The 19081-nt window shown below is 35.6% G+C and overlaps 3 protein-coding genes across 4 annotated transcripts; 1 reads left to right on the plus strand and 2 right to left on the minus strand.

The window, feature by feature from the left end:
• Positions 1-1382: 1382 nt before the first annotated feature.
• On the minus strand, positions 1383-4458 carry LOC6639429 (JNK-interacting protein 1). 2 transcript variants are annotated; one of them, XM_023181054.2, is made up of 5 exons: positions 3491-4458; positions 2818-3248; positions 1938-2665; positions 1677-1861; positions 1383-1589 (listed from the first exon to the last, which is right to left on the minus strand). In XM_023181054.2, the coding sequence occupies exons 1-5, from the start codon at positions 3637-3639 to the stop codon at positions 1517-1519; spliced, it is 1566 nt and encodes a 521-aa protein (XP_023036822.1). In that variant the 5' UTR covers positions 3640-4458; the 3' UTR covers positions 1383-1516. The 2 variants fall into 2 exon arrangements, with proteins under 2 accessions (XP_023036822.1, XP_002062058.2); XM_002062022.4 differs by having other exon boundaries at positions 1938-2686.
• Positions 4459-8003: 3545 nt separating this feature from the next.
• Positions 8004-11290, plus strand: LOC6639428 (tryptophan 5-hydroxylase 1). Its single transcript, XM_002062021.3, has 7 exons — positions 8004-8621; positions 9574-9739; positions 9840-9890; positions 9984-10265; positions 10334-10460; positions 10652-10884; positions 10944-11290. Exons 1-7 carry the CDS (start codon positions 8051-8053, stop codon positions 11254-11256), a joined length of 1743 nt encoding a protein of 580 aa, XP_002062057.1. The 5' UTR covers positions 8004-8050; the 3' UTR covers positions 11257-11290.
• A 106-nt stretch (positions 11291-11396) lies between these two features.
• Positions 11397-13223, minus strand: LOC6639556. Its single transcript, XM_002062020.4, has 2 exons — positions 13087-13223; positions 11397-11939 (listed from the first exon to the last, which is right to left on the minus strand). Exons 1-2 carry the CDS (start codon positions 13104-13106, stop codon positions 11507-11509), a joined length of 453 nt encoding a protein of 150 aa, XP_002062056.1. The 5' UTR covers positions 13107-13223; the 3' UTR covers positions 11397-11506.
• Between the last annotated feature and the right edge of the window lie 5858 nt (positions 13224-19081).

The raw sequence follows: 19081 nt of genomic DNA on the forward strand, positions 1-19081 counted from the left end.
GGCAAAGTTCGCCTTATATCAGATAGATGAAAACCTCCTCCTCCCATTAAATGAAAATGCAAATTGATTTTTCAAGAAAGTTTCTTTATATATATATATATACTCTATAGTTTTCATTACTTTTTCTTTGTTGTATACATATATATACTCTATATACATATATATAGATAGATATATATATATATTTATTTGTGTATATAGATTCTTATATATTGTTTTACACATCTTAGATCTGGTTAATACTTCCGGGACGAGGGAGAAAAATAGATCAACATAAAGACAATTGTAGGGGAAAAAAAGGGGACAAGCTTGATTAACATGAGAGAACGATCGATCGATCGATCGATCTTGTTCGTTTTGATATACTATATATACGATTTACAGATTGATTTCTTTGGTTTAATAGATATTTTATGGGAGAATCAACTATCTCTATATATAGGTATGTATATGTATATATAGTCACTATGCGTGGCTTGACATTTCCACTTATTGATCCGATCATCGTCATCGGCTTTAGCTTAATCGCCTTCCGTCTTCTATCTGATTGTGTGTGTGCCTTTTTGTGCAGTTCTCCTACAAAAAACTTTTGGATGTGTGGTGCAAAAACAAAAGAAGAAGAAAATACAAGATATTGAACCGATTTGAACTATTTACAATTTATCTATTGTTTACCTCTGATGAAAATATTGTTTTTAGCAAAGTGAAAAAAAAGCTTTCGAAAATGATTTTTGCTTTACTAATTTCAATTTGTTTCGAAATGACAAATATAATGAAACTTTACTATTATTTTATTTGTAGAATTTTGTTTGCATTTTTGTTTTGATTTATTGAAATATTTTACAGGATTTCCAAATGGAATTTGTTGTAATTTCCAACATAGCTTAAATGTAAAGAGAGTTAATTTTATGAAATTTTAATGAAAACTGAAAAAACTTTCCATGTGCTTTTCAAATTTTAAAAGTAACTTTTTGGCTGAAGTCGAAAGATTTAAATTCAATCTTTTTCATAATAAAAACTTGCAATCTAATATTTTTTGAACTTTGAGCAAAATTTCTTTAGATATTTTTTTTTGGTTTTTCAACAATATTTTCATCATGAGGTGGTGCTCGGTATAATTTCATTTAAACGAATTTCATTGGGATGAAAATCATAAAATTTAATTAAAGAATTGAGGATAATTTATAGCTAGGATTCTATTGCGAGCTTATCATCTGAAAAATTTTCCTTCTTTTCTTTTTTGTTGTTTGTTTGTATATATATATATATAGATAGATAGTAATTCTCATTCATATATGGAATTTGATTTTAACGAAGACCGAACATTTCTTGGAGATTTTTGGGTTTTTTATTTATAATTTTTTTCTTTTGTTTTTTGTTTATTCGTTTAATAACCGCACAAAAAAAATATATGAATATATATTATTCAGATTATTATTTGAAGTAGAAGCATTTGATTGCTTTTGTTTTTGGTTTCGATTTTTTGTTGTTTGTTTTTTTTTTTTGTGTTGAACTTTTATTCAATATAAATATCCTCGATGGGGTAAGCGGTTTCAATGAATTTCTGATAGAAGCGTTGAAAAGCACGTCTAAAAGTAGAAAAGAGATATAGAATTCATATTAATTCGAGTGATGGTGGGGTTGGGGTAGGGGTAGGGCGGGGGAATTAGACTTACCCCACAGCCTCGGCCACTGGTCTTGTAGACTCGGAACCCTTAAAGACATGGCAAGCAAAACGCTGTACAGTTGGATGTTTGGTTATGAAGCCAATGAAACGATGATCACGTGGATGAAATGCACAGAAGGATACATTTTTCAATGAATAGAAATAGTCTATGCAGGGTTTCTTCTCTTTTTTGTTCTGTGAAAAAATTAAAAACAAATAAAAAACAGATTTTAGTTCTCTCTGAATAGTTCTCGCAATAGTTCTCTCTTACATTTGGTGTGGATCGATCGACCATGCGTAAACCTTGATCGGATATCTCAAGAATGCATGTCTGACCGGTCGGTGAGCTGCCATATTCCCCGACAATTTTACGCACCGCCTGGCAGACGACACCGGTGCCCTTGTGGGCCAGAGTCTCCACCGAGCCCAGATAGCCGAGCAGATAGCGTTCCTTCTTAACCAATTGCACCGTGGGATCGAATTCATTGTAATCCAAATCGACAGCATAGGCCGATGGGAAGATACCCTGACGACCGGTACGTAAATTAACACCCTCACACCATAAATCCTCGGCCTCCTTTTGCACATAGATGGCATCGCCGATTTCTAGCTCAATTTCATCGTGATGTCGTGGCACAAACTTATGCAGACCCCGATGTGTGGCCTCCAGCATTTCCAACTGACCAAAGGGCACACCGCCGAACGGCGGGGGAAACGGTGACTGTGAGACCGGCGATGTTATCTGTGGTGACATGCTCTTGAAATCATTTGGCGAATGGGCCGTACTATGGCCACTATCCACATCCCCGAGACTCTGTAAACGCTCCGAATCGGGACTGGAGTCCTCATCCAGCAAGTAGCCGCATTTCAGGGAGAGGAACGAGCGATGCTGTTGCTGCTGCTGCTGCTGCTGATGATTGGAATTACGTGGCGTGGCCTGTCGAAACTCATCCGCCAGTGTGCCAACTTGTGTTGAGCCACTACCGCCGCCGCCGCCGCCTAGAAGATGCAAAATGGAAGCTAGTGCCATAGAAGGCCATAAATTGATTAGCTACCAACTACATTTTGGAGTCTATACAACTCATGCCGGGAAGGGGGTTTCAATCTAAACTAAACTACATATGTACAACTTTCCTTAACTTTATACTTACATTTCTTATTTTTGGGTATTTCGGGTAATTTACGACGTCGTCGTGTGGCTGCTGCTGAATTTGGAGCCAAGAGTTCAGTATTTACTACTGTATTTGTATTGATGGTGTTATTGGTGGTGCTGGTGCTTGTAGTGGTGTTGCTTATAGAATTACCAGCCAATGAACCGCCATTGATGCCAATAAAACCACCAATGGCATCCTGATGATTCAATGGATATTGTCGATGCGAATTAAATGAATCAGAATTTGTATCCAATGAACCATCCGATGATAGAGTGACCTTTAGGCCATCACCAAGCTCATCGTCCTCAACTTGTCGGCGATTTTTTGTCGATGATTCAGTTGGCATTAAAATGCCATCCTCCTGATCGGAGCCTTCGCCTTCACTTTTCGATGAATGAGAATCATCCAGATCATCGTTGGGTATAAGTCTAAGGAAAAAGTTTCCAAACAAATCGATAGAAAATGTTAGAGATAAATAAAACTTTTTAATTGGTGTTTTTGACTATTTTCAATATTCACAAGGATCAACCTTTTGGCCAATTACAACGACTTCTCGTCGTCTTGTCTTGCGTTTTTTTTGGCCCGGAATAATTGATGTCAAGTGGGCGTTATTTTTAGCCTCCACGTGGAAGCATCACTTGAATTGAGACTCTGTTTTGGAATGACTTACGAGTAAAATGCATGCGGATTGTTTTTATTCTTATTGCTTGAACCAACTCCAGAGCCGACAACTCCGCTAATGTGTCCCACGCCGTAGGTATTCAGGTTATGTGGCTCAAATATGGGCCTATGGAACTCCTCGAATTCACTATCGGCCATTTTTTTGATTCTCTTTAGGCCTGTGTTGTGTTGTTCGTGTGTATTGTGTGTTTGTTAGGCTCCTCAGGCTTGAGCCCAAAAATTTTGCCACACCCGTCCACACAACCACAACGCGAACAATTAAGGAACTACAATCGCACAATGAATTGTCCTGGTTTACACACAATCAATTTGTTGGCAAGTGATTATTATGAAATCCTTGAAATCCTTTTCACTTCTCTTTATTACACGTTTGGTTCACAATTTTCATCTCACTGGGTGAAAATCAATAATTTCCTTGACGTAGTGCTCCGTGGTAAAGCTCAGTTTGACATTCACCAGTTAAGTGCTTGGTGCTCCGATTCGCCACGAAGGGGAATTTCTCTTCTTGTTGTAATTGAGAACTCTCAACTGTCAGTTGGGTTTTGCTCCCTCTCTCGCCAGAGAGAACAAGAGAGAGAGAGAGTCGCTTCCGTTTTGCGTAACTTGCAACTTGTTTTTGTTTACAACTTTCTCCCTCTCTTTCTGTCTCTGTCTCTCTGACTTTCTCCTTAATATAGTTGGTAAGTCTCACTTTCTCTCTCTCTCTCTCTGTTTCATGTAGTCGAGGGTTGACAAGTTGCAGACATGCGCCTTCCGGTCCACAAAAGTGAAACGGCATTCGCTTTTGGGGGTAAGTAAATTGCAATACTGTTGCGCCACCAACGTGGATGTCATATGATATGTGCCCAGGGCTGGTCGTTTGACCAGGTTGCGCAGGGACTCAGAAAACAAAAGGCAAAGCCATGAAATCGAATTGCTATTAAAGCTATCGATTGTGCACAAGGATATTCAAAAATATATCGGACCCAAAAGTTATTTAATTCTTGACTACTTCAAATAGTTTGTGTAGTCGGCCTACTACAGTCAAACTTCTCCATAATGAATTCAAAACCTTATTATATACATACATATATGGGAATTGGAATTAGATTGGAATTGGAATTAGATTGGTTTCTTTGAAATTTACTTTAGAAAAGTTTCGTTAATAAATCATGGAGTTTCAAAGGAAGAAGAAGTTTTCGAAGTTCCATTTCAAGTCCATCGAGGAAGTGGGTGAAAGAGTGGGATTCCCCCTGGTTCTGCAATATCCCTAGTAAATCCTTGGGAGAAAAACCAAAATGTACTCAGAACTTGCAGCATTTAACTGCCGATCCGGATCTCTTTGGGTTCGTTCCTTTTTCTTTCCACTTGATGCAAGAAACTTAACCATATTATCTTCGTTCTTTGGAAAATCGACAAGATAAAATATAAGGAAAATGTGGAAAAATGTTGAAAACATCCTAGTTTTTCCTTTTAAACTGATATTAAGATATAGTAGTTTATATGCTAGAAATAAATAATAGTACATTTGGGGAAAATATATGATTTTGAAGATGATAAAGCGACTATGGCCTTGTTTACAGTGGCGGCAAAAAAATTTGAGACATACATTTTTTCACCTTAAATTCTGATATAATGGGTTTTTTTTTCAATGTTAGCGAAAAGTTTTGATGTGTTAATTTATAATGTTGAGTTCGTCATTCTATTGATATGATGTAACGTAAATTTCGTGGGCGTATCTCTATCAATTTTTCTAAATTAATTTGTGGGCGTATCTCTATCAATTTTTCTAAATTAATTTTGATAAATTGCCCCAAAATTTGGGCATGGCAAAAAAAAAAAGAGCTTTCCTAAGAGATACCTCTATTGGACAGACACTCTCATTAGACGGACAATCTACGTGCGATCATCAAGGAAAGTTTTTGCCATAGTGAAACTGAAAATGACAAATTTTAATGAAATTTTCATTAAAACTTTAATTGATTTAGGCTTAGAACAGAATTTTACAAATTGAAAATGATTTCTTCCATACATTTATGGTGAATTTTACGGGATTTTGGAGTAATTTTCCTAGGAAACTCAAGCTAAACTCGTAAAATGCATGACAGTCTCTAGACTCTAGAACAAATCGAAATCAAATAAAATTATAAATGTAAGTTTGTAAGGTTTTGCCATGCTGTAAAATGTTTATTAAATTAGGGACAAGAACCAATATAAATTTGAATACATTCAGAGACCTAATTCAATTGGTTGAGTATGATACATATACAAACATACATATGTATATGAATACACTCAATGAGTTTGTCAGTCAGTCAGTTATTTAAGTTGCACACTACAGAAATCAAAAGCAGCCCATTTCCCCTCTATTATACAACGTGCAAAGGCCGCCATGTTTGGCATCCACTTGCAAATTAGTTGGCCTAACTTAATTATGCCAAAATCAAGTGAATCAACAAATGCCATTCATGATGAACTCGCTTCGACGCGACTCGACTCTTTTGCTTGAGACAAGCTGCTATATGTTTCTATATATATTTAAAGCTGTTCAGGATATACAGGCTATACATAGTATATCCTGTTGCAATAAATCCATCAAAATGCGTCTATCTCTCTCTGTCTCTCTGGTTTCTGGTAAGCAATCACTTTAAATGTCCAAGTGCAAGTCCAAGTCCAAGTTAGAGTTCAGTCTGTCGACTCGTTTGTCGGTCAATCAGTTATCTAGGACCATTAAGTTTAACGCCAACCTACACACACATATTCTGAGAGAAAGAGATACACTCACTCATCCCACACACACACACACACATGTGTGTTTCCTCCTCCCGCATATTTGAATAGCCAAGTAGGCCAGTCTCTAGCCTCTTTCTCTCTGGTCTCTTCTACTTTTGCTTCTGTTTGTTTGCCTTTCTCGAAGCACAAACAAAAGAATCTAAAAGCCAAGGGAAAACTGCTAAAACGGAACGTAAAGAAAATTGCCATTTATCTATTATTGACTTGATGTCGTTGCGGTAGCGAAAAAAAAGAGAAGAAAACTGAGGAAAAACTGAAACTCTCTGCCCATTGGCATTGTCAAGGCAAACAGGCAACAGGCAGTCAGCGAGAAAAAGCATCAAGTGGTTGAATTACACTGCACACAACAAGAAAAATTATATTATAGATGGTCTTTACAATAGTTTATATGAAAATCTAGTAAACTATATAGGTACATATATATCTCTATATCTTTGAAATCGTAGGAAAGGAACTTTATATTCTATTCGCTTTCCCCTATATTTCTATCTGAATGAATATACTTAAGCGAATTCAGGGTCAAGAAATTTGAGAACCTTGCTCCCTTAAGTATGCAACAGAATAAACAAGTATTTAAATTTCTTCAACAAATTCAATAATTTTATTGTAACTTGTGAAATAAAAATGATCCATTAACAATCTATGCTCCGAGAATTATTTTTTGACTATACAATATTCGAAAATAAATTTATCAGTTTCTAAAGGAGAATTCCTGGACTGCTTATTGCATACTTTAGGGGGCAAACCTTCAAGATTCTCCTATTTTTGTAACAATATATCTATCTATCTTAAGATTTTTTTTATGTTAATGTATGATATTAAATGTATTATAATTTCTACCCATGATGATTTATCCAAATGAATTTTCATTAAGTGAATTGCTGTTTTTTGTTTTTCGAGCTTATACAATTTTAGATTAAAACTTATCCTATTAATTGCATTGTATTTAAATTTTATTATGGCTATATTCATAGATTGAAATGACAAAAAATTATCTTCAAAAATAGAGAATTTAAGATCAAAAATATATATAAGCTAAGACTTTGATCGAATTTTTTTTGAAGGAGACTTTCAGTATTTCCAAATCGAGACCAACGATTCTTGATAAAATTTCCTTATCATCATTTTAATACCATGGAGAGACCTATTTTCCTTTCTAAATCTTCCTTTGATTAGAAGAACATTTATAATACATGGCAATAAACCATATTTTGGTTTTAATTGCTCTGATTTCTCTCAGGGTATATATATATATGTGTATATAATATATGCATATATGTATGTATATCGTATCATGCCCGCATAAATTAAACCCAACCATTTGAAAAAAAGGGGACCAACTCAGCGCATTTAAAGTTGCTGCTGATGCTGATTAGAAAGTGAAATGACGTCATGCGTTAGTCCTGGCTACTGTGATTCCATCTTGATTTGGCCAATCAGAAACGAGCCATACTAAAGAAAAATAAAACCAAAAACAAGAAAAAGGAAGGTGGAGTCTGTGAAAAGCAAAAGCAACAAGCAACCAGAAAAAAGTTACTCACTTGTAGCTTTTATATCCTTGAACGAAAATTTATCTCGCTACGCACACTTAATAAAATACAATTGAATATGTATAAATGCTATCTCAGTGGTGTGTGTGTGTGTGTGTGTGTCAGTGTGTGTGAGTCCTACTGGTTGCCTATAAAAGCCAGAAACCAAGCCAAAGGATCTTTCAGTTGCCATTTTGCTAGCGACGCGTGTGAACCCATCATCGAGAGAGAAGAAAACCAAACCAGCTATGAGCGCTTCGGGTAAAAGTCTTCTTGGTCTCTGGCTATATAGAAGTGGTGAACAGGAATGGTCTGTCAAACAGGGCAGTCCTTTGCATCAGCTAAGCAAAAAGGATTCAGCTCCATTGTCTGGAGGAGTTGTTAGCGATGGTTCTGGCACTGGAACCAACACCACAAATCCCTCATCTCATGCAAGTCTTGCGCGACATGCCTCAGCGCCCAGCCAAGACAATTTCCTTTTGTTTTCATCCCAAAAACAGGATCGCAATGATTCATCACGCCAGATATCGCCTGGTGAGCGCATCTCCATTATATTCACATTGAAGAATCAAGTTGGCAATTTGGCCAGAGCCCTGCAAGTATTCCAAGAATTGGGCATCAATGTCCTGCACCTGGAATTGTCGCCACTGGAGGCAACCACAAATCAGGCAGATGTTCTTGTCGATGTTGAGTGTGATCCACGTCGTTTGGATCAGGTTGTCAAGATGCTAAATCGTGAGGTGGCCTCGGTTAACTATACAACGGTCAGTCCGCAGAGTTTGGCCAGGGCACCATCTTTGTCGGCCTGTTCCAGTTTCGGTGAGTTGCGTAACAAATTCGTGAAATTATATATTGCCAATAAAGTGAAAATATAAACTATTTCTTTTTGAACTGTGTGCCTAAGTTTTTTTTTGTGTGTGAAATATGTGTTACAATGAATCACAAATTGAATAAACAAGTGAAATATTTAAATTCTTCGACCCTTGAAAGTTCAAGGATTCTTTGAATGTCTTGTTTTTTGTTAGATTCCTTGTCTAAAAAGCCTTCTAGGACTGTCCGAAATTTTTTAAAAATTATCGCAAATTTTAATGTGTCATTTGTATGTCAACCAAAATAAAAATCGACTTTCAAGCTTCTCAGAGAATCGTAGACTATATTTTGTGCAATGCCTAGAATTATGCTACACAAATTACTCATCTAGAGTAACTGAAAAATCTAAGGACTCCCTAACTTTACATTAGAAGTATGCTACAGAAATTTATATTTTCACGATATAGATAAATTTTTGTTGAAGTTTTTAAATCAACTTATCTGATTAAGTGTTTTTTACAAGTAATATTTTTATGTTATCGCCCACTTTTAAGCAATCAATGTGAAGTAGTTTTTTGGCAAATTTTTCATGAAAATGTAGAAAAAGCTTTGTTTTCCCAGCACGAAAAACATTTGAAAATTGATATTCTTTGAGAAAAAAAAGCAAATTAAATAAGTTGCACCTTTTATGGTAATAATTTGAAATTTTTACTTGTTTTTAAGTCGATTTGAAGTTGAGTTTATTTAGAATTCACTTGGGAAATAAGCAAAGTTTTGATTTAAAAACTATTTAATTTCCTGTGTTCAGGATTTAGCAGTCAGTTCTTCAAACTGTTCAAGTATATATATATATTGACTTAGAAAATGTTGCAAGCCTTTTCGTTTTCCTATTACCCAAAAGAAAATCGAATTTGCAAACAATTTTGTTAAAGAGTATTAAAATGGTCATATTATTCTACAGATTTTGGTGATATGGTTTGGTTTCCTCGCAAGATATCTGATTTGGATAAGGCACAAAATGTTTTAATGTACGGTTCCGAATTGGATGCCGATCATCCTGGATTTAAGGATAAAATTTATCGCAAGCGACGTGAACAGTTTTCGGGCATAGCCAATAACTTTAAGCAGTAAGTGAAAGTCAAATCTACTAATTGAGTTTACTTTCGCCTAACAAGTCCTTCACCTTTACCCACTCTCAACCCCCACACACACTCTTTGCACATGCAGTGGCAATCCTATTCCACGTGTCCAATACACAGCCGAAGAGATAAAAACTTGGTAAGTTTGTTTATTACTTTCACTATGCAAACATTTAATTGAATTGCTGCCAAGACTTTGATGACTTGATTTAAACTTCAATGTTGTTTATAGGGGAACAGTTTTCTTAGAGCTGCATCGTTTGTATGTGCTGCACGCTGTCCCCGAATATATGGAAAATTGGCCCGAATTGGTTAAATACTGTGGCTATCGTGAGGACAATGTGCCCCAATTGCAGGATGTGAGTGTCTATTTGAAGCGTAAAACTGGTTTTCAATTACGTCCAGTTGCTGGTTATCTATCGCCAAGAGATTTTCTCTCTGGATTGGCATTTCGGGTATTCCATTGTACTCAATATATAAGGCATTCTTCGGATCCATTTTACACACCAGAACCGTAAGATGAGATAATTTCTTTTATTTGAGTTCTCTCTTCCTTTCTCCTTCTCTCTCTTAATTTTGCAGAGATTGCTGTCATGAGCTACTGGGTCATATGCCTTTGTTGGCCAATTCAAGCTTTGCTCAGTTCTCACAAGAGATTGGCTTAGCCTCATTGGGAGCCAGCGATTTGGATATTGAAAAACTAGCAACGGTGGGTAAAAAATATACAAAAATTGTTCTGACTACAGCGAGGGAGCTTTTTTTTTTTGAGGAGCCACATAAAATGAGGTCATAATTAGATTAGATTTCCAATAGTTGTGAATGGTTTTATGGTAACTCTAGTAACTCTCTTTAAAACTCTTATCTATGACTTTACCTTTTTGGATGCCTTTCTTTCTCTAGCTCTACTTTTTCACAGTGGAATTTGGTCTATGCAAGCAAGCGGATAATAGTTTTAAGGTCTATGGAGCTGGCCTTTTAAGCTCGGTGGCTGAATTGCAACATGCCATCACAGCGGAGCAAAAGATTAAGAAATTTGATCCCGAATTGACATGTAAAGAGGAATGTATTATAACCTCGTATCAGAATGCTTACTACTATACCGATTCCTTTGAAGAGGCCAAAGAGCAAATGAGGTAACAAATCGAAAATTCTCTATCCATTTCAAATCACTTTCTAATGGGATCACTTTTAGAGCTTTTGCAGAAAGCATTCAACGACCATTTGGTGTGCGTTATAATCCATATACCATGAGTGTGGAGGTTCTATCGAATGCCCAAAAGATCACAGCTGTGGTTAGTGAGTTGAAGGGAGACCTGAGCATCGTTTGCTCGGCATTGAGAAAGATATCGGCAACCGATGAGAATTTGGATGTGGATAGCATAGCCAATATGTTGCAGAATAGTCTCAATGTCCGTACGGGTAATGGTGGCTCGGGTGGTGCAGGTGGCAGCGGTAATGCCAATAGTCCAGATAATTCCGATAGTTCTCTGGCTGAAGGCGATTAAATCGAGAATACAAATGAAATAATAACAATGTTTGGGACCATATATGCTATATTATTAATTATTATTATAATTATTATTATATTATTATATATATATATACTTATTCATGTCTATTTGTTATTTATTTGCAACTAAATACTAAAAAAAAACTTAAAAAGAAATAAAAAAAAAATTTCCCCTCACTTCTCTTGGTGTGTAGCGAAAAATTCGAGAGTTATTATTATTATATTTGGTTTTCTTTCTCTTTCGCCTATTTGTAAATCAAATCACAGTCACTATTTATAAAGAACTTTTTGCTTATGTAGCTGGTAGAGCATTCCATGAGGAAATTGGGTATGGTCCAGAGATTGAAACTCAAGGCCAATGTTCGCCATTGTTGGAGTATTAATCGGACATCGTAGAGCCAGCCAAAACGATTGCCCACCCGTTTGGTCACCTGACTGGTTACACCGCGAACCATTCCACCGGCCAATCCCGTCACACTGACCCGCCGCTTCTTGGCTGATTTTGAGGATGGCTGCTCTTCGCCATCTCGTGGTGAGCTTGGCGATGTTAGGGCGCGTCGCTGATCGAATTCTGGCTTCATTTCGACACGTGGTGCTATTTGTATGCGATCGACTGTATCGCAGATTTCCTCATTGCTAATTAATATGCCAGCCACAATGTACATCAGCTTAAAGACTCTGCAATAGGAGTTTTAAAAGTTTTGAAATTAGATGGTATTTTATGTGGTTTTGATTTCTTCTAAGTTAGACTTTGTATTTCAAACATTTTCTGCAAAGTATATAGCCTACTGGCAATCTTGAATAAGCTTATAATTTCTTCAAGTTAAGAAACACTTCGATTAGATATAGAAACCAACATATACAAATACATATAGAGATCCTAAAATCCAGTTGAAGTAAGTACACTTTACTTCTTTCTAGTCTTCAAATATTCATAATATGATTTGATAAATTTCAATTTCTTAATCTCAAGAAGATTTATAAGTATTTCCCAAAAATAACTTGGTGCTCATATTACTTTTTATTAAGTGTTTGATTTAATAGTCATTGGACCTCAACCTAAGGCCACTTGGAATCACCAAATTAGTTAATATTAAATACATTGACCAATACCCAATGACGCTTGGGTAAGTTATCAATTATTGGTCGAAATCTAAATAACATAAAGATAAAGAGCACAACAACAGTTTATAAATAAAGTTGTATATATGTACACAAGAATTACTGTCAACTGTATATAATAAAAAATATATAAATCAAAATTGCATAAAGATTGGAAAAATCGGATTATGTTTGGTTAAACATCAAAGTTTTTTAATTAATGAAGCTAAATTGAGTGTTTTATTTAGGTAAGGAAATAAACTATGTAAACTTTTAGTTATAATTCTCAAATAGTTTTAGCTTTGAACACAAAAACAGACAACACACTAAACAAGAACCCTTCAAGATCTTGAGATTTAATTTGTTAAGCTCTCATAAAGCATTAAAGAACTCAGAAATTTAAAAAAAATATATTTAAAAGTTCAATTTCTGACAATGAATGCAAACGAAGAAGAAGAACTCGCGCCATAACCTTTAAACTTTGAAAAGAAAGTCTGCCAAATTGTTAACTGATTTCAAATCGAAACAAACACCTAACAAATTGAAAACATTGTTTAACATAATTTTGATAAAATTCTAGATATGTAAAACTTTTGGAATTGAAAAATGAAAATTCTCCAGTTGCTTCTTATTTACTGGAAATCACTGGATAACTCTACAAAATCCTTTAGAAAATCAATAAGATTTTTCGAGTAATTTCTGGATATTTGAATCTATAACTCACCTTACTGTGTGTGAAATCATCTTGTGTGTGTGGGTGTGTGTGTGTGTGTTTAGCAGAAAATATGCTGTTGCCTTTTAAATTTTTGTTTTATTTTGAGTATGTGTTTAGGTCTTATCAGTATGTGTTTTTTTTTTTTTTTTGAGTATAGCTCTATATATAGAGGGACTTTTTGATTTTTTGTTTTTGCTTGTGTATTAGTGTTTTATTTGATTTGCATTGAATTGTTCTAACAGGTTATTTGCGAATCTGGTGATATGTTTTATTTTTTTTTTTAATTTGACTAGTTTCCGAGCACGTGGACGTAGATAGGACAGTGGGAACAACAAAAAAATGTATAAACTTTTTGCACTTTTCTTTTTTTGGGGTCTTTGATACCCCGCCGAATTGGATTACCGCTCGAGGACTATATAGAGACTAGCCCAGTAGACTGCTCTGATCAGTTGCTGAAAATCAACTAAATTGATGGGCCACATGTATTTACTTGAAATGGACGGACGGTCCTCCTAGTATATGAAACTGATAAGATTTCAAAATTGTATTTCTTTTTCGTTTTCTATTTATTTTTCTTTGCGTTCTCTAATACATACATTCTTCTGAGCTAATGTTGCCTTAGTAGATATGATTTTTTGGTTAATGTGTCTGCACATTGATTGAGGCTCTTTGCAGAGGTCAGTCTCGCTCTCTCTCTCTCTCCCTGCTATCGCATTTCCTTCTCCACTTTCACTCAATACTTGTTCCCACCAATCTCTAGCTCTCTAGCTCTCTCTCTCTATCGCTTATGATAAGAGTTGACTTATCGATCGAATTTAATGGATCATTTCTTGGCATTTTGTTTGAATCGCTTAGAAACACTACGCTACGTAATGTTGGTTGTTCATTTATTGGACTTTGTATTCCGAACTCACGATTAAATGGAACTTCTATGAGCTGGCGTCTCAATCATAAAAAATAAGGAAAATAAATACCCGCTAGATGATTGATATATTTCATGTTTTTTCCCCCCTCCATCACATATTTGTTTTGGGCTTGGGCTATTTGGTAGTCCATTATCAATGTCTAAGTCTCATAGTTCTAATGTTTCCCCACGTTAGTAACATTCTTATCATGTTTTTAGATCAGGCCACACTATCGAGGAATGATTTGTTTTTACTTGTTTGGGGTTTGTCGCATGTGCGCAAATCTGTATTATGAAATCATTTTCAAAGGGCATTCAAAATTCCCGCCTTAGCTTTTCTGTTTTTTAGTTTCAAGCTGCAAGTTTAGTTGAGTTTCATAGAGCTTTTGCTTGGTCGAAGAACTTAATTTTAGCAAACTTTATTGACAAAATTTGGCAAGAAAATTGTATATTTCCTTGAAGCTTTTCCTTAACAAAAAAGTCTAGCTTAAAGCTGGAAAAGCTACTAAAAGGAGCAAACATAGATTTAGGCTTAGTGAAATTTGAAGAGAATTTGAAAATGTATGTGAGATTTAAATTTAATTATTTTTGTGAAATTTAATTATTCAGCTATATTTCTTATTATTAAGTTAAGGCAACTATACAACGATAGTTGAATTAGCTATTCTATCAGTGAAAATGCATTCAAAAAGTTTATCATTTTTGAATCATATTTTTATAGATACATATACATATATGCTTATGCACTTCTTCTAGTTTTGGTTAATGTATTAAATTTTAGCCTCTTGTCATCCACAAATGTCGACTCACTTTTTGTTATTCCAAGTTTTGGCAAGTCAACTTTTGCTATTTTGCTGGTTACCTGTTCATTTACGCAACTTTGAAACTTTTTGAGCCATTTAAATAATAACCACAGCCACCACGAAAAGTTTTTCCTTTCCTCCAAAAGGATTCACTTTTTGCCAACGCTCAATTGTTTAGTTTCAAGGACAATTAGTAGAAACTTTGCCAGATGAGTCAACGTCTCTTACATACTATTTAGTCAAAGATATTAAAGTGTCTTATTAAACTGGATAGAAAATGTTACATTAGTTACTCTTTAAGCTTGGTTAAATTATTGGTTAGTTGGGGGTGGTTTACTTAAAAAAGGATTCGAATGCATTGTCAATCTTGTGACGTTATAAAATTAAGATAATTACGATGGTCAAAAACCCCAAAAAACTTCGATGTCATTTGCAAAATAAAGCAAGAAAAAGACTAAAACTAAAATTTGGAGCTTGCCAAGTGAAAACAAATTTGACACTGAATATTAATTATGGATTAAGTTAATTATTGCTGCCAAAGTTCGAGAGTCTTGACTTGCTCCTGTTCATTCCGGAATCACATGGTTTACAATAAGAATCATAAAATTAAATGATGTAAGAATGACAAAAAAAACTAGCAAAATCATTGCAAAATTAGCTACGGCAATCCGCAAAAGGAAAAAACCTTTGCACAGAAAAAAAGAAAAAGTTCAGGATATATAAATGAAACTAACTTGACCCAAAGTAAGGGACAGTAAGAAGTTTAGACTATTGAAAAAGATAAAGTAGAAAAAATGTGAGAAAAAAAGTTAATAAGTAAGTGAAAAGAAGAAAAGACTTCAAGGATAGCAAAAGGAAATTAAAGCCTGCAAATGAGAAATGAAAAGCCATTCAAATGAGAAAAGATAAAAAATGATAGGAAATAAAGAATTACATCAAAATTTCAAGTGAAGAATATAAATTAGAAATTTTAATGCAACTAACGCTTAATAAAGGACAAAAGGTAAGTGCAAGTAGCCTATTTAATAGACTTAAGTCAATTCAATCTGTCAAATAGGCAAATAGCCACAAACTCAGCAGCCACAAAATCATTTAATTTTGGCCAAAAGGAAAACCTATCAAAATAATTGACTCTTTGTCGCCACACACTCAGTCACACACACACATACATATGTGTTATGTATATTTATATGTATGTATGTATGTATATGCAGACATAGATATTTTCACACAATGTGCTAACCAAATTCTTAAGCAAAAGTCCAAGCATAGAAAGAGACTTTTCACACATAAATTATTTAGAGGATTTGACCAGTCGGACCCCCAGTCAGGCAGCCAATTGGACGGACACGAGAATAGAGTTGACCAAGTGTCGACATGAGAACTAAGCAAGCAGCAAGACCGAAACGGAGATGAAGACGGAGACGGAGACGGAAACGGAGCCATGAGACACAAGTACAAGTTTTGGGGTGTAAAACAAGATTATTTACAAATGTACAAACCACAGAGAGAAAATTGTTTGGGAATCTTAAACACAAAAGGAGGTTGAGAAGGTTTTTGTGTAGACCGAGAAGGAAAACAATTTAAGCACAATTTTGTGAAACACACACACACACGCAAGAACAAACACAAGCAAACACACACACACACACACAGAGAGGGAGGGAGGAATGAGGACGGGCTAGAGAGAGAAATAAGCAAAATAAATGTGAATAAAAGTCAGAAAGTTGGGCAGACAAGTCTGAGCTGCCAAAAGGTATTCCCCAAGAATGTCTACCACACAGCTAAAACGACGAAGACCTAGACCCAGGACGAGACCCAAGCCAAAGCCCAGCACCAGGCAGGCAGTCACAGTCAGAGGCACTGATTTGTCTCCTCATTCTCCATTTTTGGCTCAGACTTTGCTTCATTCTGCCTCGACAAACAACACAATACACTTCCTCTACAACGCAAAACACAGACAGAGATAGAGACACACACACAAAAGTGAAAGAGCGAGAGAGAGGGAGAGAGAGACATGCTGTGAGCTGAGTGCCGTTTCCTCCACTTTAGGTTCTCCTTCCACTTTTTGGAAGTGCAGGGGTAACAAAACACATTTCTACAGAGAATGGAGACGTTTATCGTCCTCATCATTTGGCATCGTCTTGGAGCAGGAAACAGGCAGCCAGCCAACCAGCCAGCCAGCTAGCTAGCCAAACGACCTTGACATACAATTGTGGTTAAGTGGTAAAGGAGGGAAACTCATTTTGGGGAAAGGAGATGCGGGGCGGGGGACTAAAATGTTCATTCAAGTGTCCAGCTTGAAAAATGGTTCAATCCCTGGTTCTTGCTCTTGCTCCTTGTTGCTTGCTCCTTTTGAGGGCATTCAAGGAAGCACTAAAAGTCACACAGGCCAGCTGGTTGGTTGGTTAATTGGGTGTTTTATGCGTGTGTGTGTGTGTGTGTGGAGATATATACATATATCTACTTGTATGTCTGTATGTTTCAGCTTTGCATTCAGATTTTGCAGCTTAAACTGGCATCCAGCAACTGGCTACTGGTAAGCGTCTTCTGCCAAGTTGCATAGTTATTATTGTAGTCTGCTTTTAGGGGCATCTAACCATATGAGTATAAGTGCATCTCTCTCTCTCTCGGTCTGTCTTTCTGTGTGTGTGTGTGAGTTTGGGGTGTGTTTATGGCTAAGGATTTGTTAAGTGTGGCCCAGTTGTAAGCGCCAAGGGGCATATCAAGCAACTTGTTGATATATTTTATGAGCCACAAGTAGAAGCAATAGATAAACCAACTAAATGTAAATTATTTCCAAAAATTTTCCTTTAACATTTACAATTTATGGCTAATTTTCGGCCAATAGAACTGAATTAAACTAGAGTGTTTTAAAAATATTAAGAAATATAGAGTTCAAGATTGGTTAAATGGACTTAAGCCCTGTCTCGTTCTAAAACAGGAAGTGCAGATAGAAAGTCTTCGTATAATTCTTCTTGTTTCTTTTATAACCTCAATCTAATGTATAATGACAGTTATTAGTGCTTCTCGCAATTCCTTTGTATAGTTACTTACTTATCGTTTACCTTATTTATATAATTATTATAAGCAGAAATAGATAAACTCTATATCAAATTCCTTTTGATATTATAAGTAGTTTATTATAAACTGGACAATGACACTTAAAAAATTGATGACCTGCTTAAATTTTTCTATCTTTCTTAAAACTTTTCTCTACGTGGCTTGAGATTTCACTGGTCTCAATCATTATTTTACCTGTTACGTTTCGACTATATAATCTGACTCCTTTATTAGTATTAGATTTCTTAAATTGCACATAGTATAAATTAAATACATATTGTTTATTTTTTTGTGATCTGTCCTAAGGGGACAATACGCAAATGTGAGGAAGGGTGTGTATAACATGACAGGATACAGCAAAGTTGGGATTGAAGACATTGGCATGAACATAAATTAAACATTTTTATCAGTTACATTAATATCAGAAATTGATTAAAACGAAGAGGACATGAATCGGTCCTTCAAGAGGGTGGCATCTTTTAAGACGCCTGAACTCCGTGTTGTTGTCCAGCAGATTAAGGGCCAGTGTGGAGCCTGGAGCAGTATCGAGTGCCATATTTTCGGATCTCGCTCTTGATCGATGGGATTTTGAGGTCTCTGTGAATTAGGGAATCGCGCACAAAGGAAGGCGCTTCGACAGTTCTGCGGGGAAGTTTGCTTTGCAGGATATCAACGTTTGAGTCGGACGCCTTGCCCCAGAGCTGATATACTGACATACTTCTTATCGACGTAGTTACTAGCTACTTCCAATGGAAAATTTGACGACATGTTTGGCTTATGGGCAGATCTTCACCAATTGCTTAGACTTTCTTTTCGGAGTTTCTTAGGAATAGTATTGGAACTTTTTGAATTTCCAAACAATGTTACCACCCGGCTTGGGTTCTTCATCTCAATACATACAATCTCAAGGTTTACATATCACAAAAATGTTAAATATAATATTCATTTTAGATTACCCAAGATGAAATAATGTTGCAGCGATTCATTGGAAAGCAATATGACAGCAAAATTCTTATTTGAACAACTTTACTCATAGTCAATTTACTGAAATCAGATTTAAGATATTGAATTCTTTTACTATGAAAACTTTTTAGCTTCAAAGCTAACCACATCAAGGGCTTAAAGATTTTTCAGTTTCACTTCCCTTTCAGAAATGCAAATTGAAAAGCGTGCTAAAAAAGATTAAAAAAAAAATAATAAAACAACGACGAAGAAAATCGCTTAATAAATTGGC

Source organism: Drosophila willistoni (genome assembly GCF_018902025.1).
Source record: "Drosophila willistoni isolate 14030-0811.24 chromosome XR unlocalized genomic scaffold, UCI_dwil_1.1 Seg144, whole genome shotgun sequence".
Lineage (NCBI taxonomy): Eukaryota > Metazoa > Arthropoda > Insecta > Diptera > Drosophilidae > Drosophila > Drosophila willistoni.

Bases quoted from the DNA above. Each gene is read 5' to 3' on its own strand.
- LOC6639429 (XM_002062022.4), bottom strand. From the start codon at position 3,639: ATGGCCGATAGTGAATTCGAGGAGTTCCATAGGCCCATATTTGAGCCA. The intron at 1,862-1,937 runs GTAAGAGAGAAC...ATTTTTTCACAG, and splicing joins TCGATCGATCCACACCAAAT to AACAAAAAAGAGAAGAAACC. The intron at 1,590-1,676 runs GTAAGTCTAATT...TTCTACTTTTAG, and splicing joins CCAGTGGCCGAGGCTGTGGG to ACGTGCTTTTCAACGCTTCT.
- LOC6639428 (XM_002062021.3), top strand. From the start codon at position 8,051: ATGAGCGCTTCGGGTAAAAGTCTTCTTGGTCTCTGGCTATATAGAAGT. The intron at 8,622-9,573 runs GTGAGTTGCGTA...ATTATTCTACAG, and splicing joins GTCGGCCTGTTCCAGTTTCG to ATTTTGGTGATATGGTTTGG. The intron at 9,891-9,983 runs GTAAGTTTGTTT...TGTTGTTTATAG, and splicing joins GCCGAAGAGATAAAAACTTG to GGGAACAGTTTTCTTAGAGC.
- LOC6639556 (XM_002062020.4), bottom strand. From the start codon at position 13,106: ATGATTTCACACACAGTAAG. The intron at 11,940-13,086 runs GTGAGTTATAGA...CTCCTATTGCAG, and splicing joins ATGATTTCACACACAGTAAG to AGTCTTTAAGCTGATGTACA.